Source organism: Austrofundulus limnaeus, unplaced genomic scaffold (genome assembly GCF_001266775.1).
Source record: "Austrofundulus limnaeus strain Quisiro unplaced genomic scaffold, Austrofundulus_limnaeus-1.0 Scaffold1497, whole genome shotgun sequence".
NCBI lineage: Eukaryota > Metazoa > Chordata > Actinopteri > Cyprinodontiformes > Rivulidae > Austrofundulus > Austrofundulus limnaeus.
Genome location: NW_013953899.1, coordinates 39,837 through 42,031, shown reverse-complemented (window position 1 = coordinate 42,031; position 2,195 = coordinate 39,837). Strand labels below are relative to the sequence as shown.

General features: G+C 42.0%; 1 protein-coding gene across 1 annotated transcript in view; it reads left to right on the top strand.

Annotated features, from left to right (window-relative positions):
- Positions 1-2,195, top strand: part of ano7 (anoctamin 7) — a gene marked incomplete in the record, with an annotated part of 21,142 nt that overhangs the window by 17,486 nt on the left and 1,461 nt on the right. Inside the window, 5 exon segments of the mRNA XM_014032625.1 lie at positions 169-267; positions 421-523; positions 1,272-1,383; positions 1,616-1,670; positions 2,042-2,139. Of these exon segments, the coding sequence (XP_013888079.1) occupies positions 169-267; positions 421-523; positions 1,272-1,383; positions 1,616-1,670; positions 2,042-2,139 (467 nt within the window).

Genomic DNA, 2,195 nt, shown 5'->3' with positions numbered 1-2,195 from the left:
CAGTTATTAGCAGTACTGCATTTTAATTTAGAAAGCACAAATCTGCTTATGAATTATAAAAATTAGTAAGGCTGCTAAAGCACAAATGAAATATTTAGGTTTGTAATTAACAGACTTGTGCCTTAGCGGGCTGGTGCCCACCTCTGATGATGACCTTCCTGTGTGCAGGTTACCGTGGTGCTGATGTTTCTCATCGCCATCATTTTGTATCGGACCATCCTCAGCATCATCATCTCCAAGTCTGAGTACAGTTTCCTCAGCTTCTCAGTGAGTTCAGCCTGAAACACCTGGTGTTCCTTCAAACGTTTGAATGCTCCCACAGAAACCACAGAGGCTCCAGGACGAGGTCCTGAGGGACCCCACAGAACACGGAGGTCCAAGTTCTGTTCAGGTTCTTCTGACCTTCCTGTTTGTCTTCAGGCTGGGAGGATAGCCAGTCTTTCAGGATCAGTTCTGAACCTGCTGGTCATCCTCATGTTGTCCAGAGTCTACATCATGCTGGCCCACATCCTCACACGCTGGGGTGAGTCTCCACCACCACCACCGGCAGTTTTACTGGACTCCTCGTTGGTTAGAGTCCTGACAGGAAGACCAGGGTGTGGTGTTTGGTTCTGACCAAACCAAACCTCTACAGAGTCAGGATCAGGAGCTGCTGATGAGAAGCAGCTGCCAGTCAATCTGGGAAGGGTCAAAGGTCATTTAGAGTCCATCCTTCTACAGAAAGGAAGCTTATTCACCCAGAAGGTCAGACTGTGCAGTGGGCTGTGTTCAGTTTCTGATTATTTCCTTTTCCTCAGCTGCTGTTTAGTTTCTCCAGTTCTGTCTGGCAGCCTCACCTGTCCTTGGAGCTCCACCTCCACCTGCTGCCTCGATGCATCGGTCGTCTCCTCTGAGCGCCGTGTGCTTTCTGTTTTCTACTCATTCATTGTTAGATAAACTTTTTTTCACTGAGGTCCTCGTGTTGGCCTCCTGACTCCCAGCTCACCTTCAGCTCACTGCAGGCCTACAGGTCAAAGGTCACGACCACTGAAAACCTTCTGGACCTTCATGTCACGATCTAAAGAAGAGCGTGTTTTTCATGGTTTTATTAATTTTATCTTATTAAATCTGATGGAACTTGTTTTAGAGTCTGTAAACATGAGAGCATCACATTTAAACACGATGTGAAGAGAATGAGCTGATTTTCACAGAACACCTGAAAACTGAAGTAAAACATTTAAAATCTGTTTTTATCACAGAAAAGTTCAATTAAATGTTGATTTTTCTGTCAGAGATGCATCGAACTCAAACCAAATACGAAGACATGTTTATCCTCAAAGTCTTCATCTTCCAGTTCGTGAACTTTTACTCCTCTCCGGTCTACATCGCCTTCTTCAAAGGCAGGTGAGCGGCTCGGCCAATCAGACGAGAGATGTGGGCTCAGAGGGTTCACCTCCATTTTTTATTTTCTCACTAAATTTAATTTAGTTTCTGAGCTTCAGTCTGATGGAAGCAGTCGACTCAGCTGCTCTGTTTCTGTAACCACGTCTTTGTTTGTTTGTTTGTTTGTTTGTTTGTTTGTTTGTTTGTTTGTTTGTTTGTTTGTTTGTTTGTTTGTTTGTTTGTGTTACTGTAGGTTTATTGGTTATCCTGGAAAATACAACACTCTGTTTGGAGTTCGTAACGAGGACGTGAGTTTTTCTCTCTGCTGATGAAGATGATGAGAAATGATGAAAAAAAGACAAATGTTTATTTAAATAAAATTAAAAAATATATATTTTAATGTAAATATTTAACTTCCAACGTTCAAGTTTAATTTTAAGAGAAATATTTTAGCCGCTCTAAGTCTCTACAGTATCAGCAGTGAAACTGAAACRTTTTTCTTTCTTAGAAGAAAAACCTGATAAAAGCTTCAACAATCAGGACAGGTTTATTGTTGGTTTTCTTTCTGATGTTTAATTCAATTAAAACAAATAAAACTCAAAGAAAAAATGTGATAAAAACTCGTCTGAAGAGAAAAAACCGAGTTTATATGAAATGCTGTGTTTGTGGCGCGCTGCAGTGTGGGGGAGGAGGCTGTTTGATGGAACTGGCTCAGGAGATGCTGGTCATCATGGTGGGAAAACAGCTGATCAACAACATCCAGGAGTTCATCCAACCGTAAACAACACACACACACACACACACACACACACACACACACACACACACACACA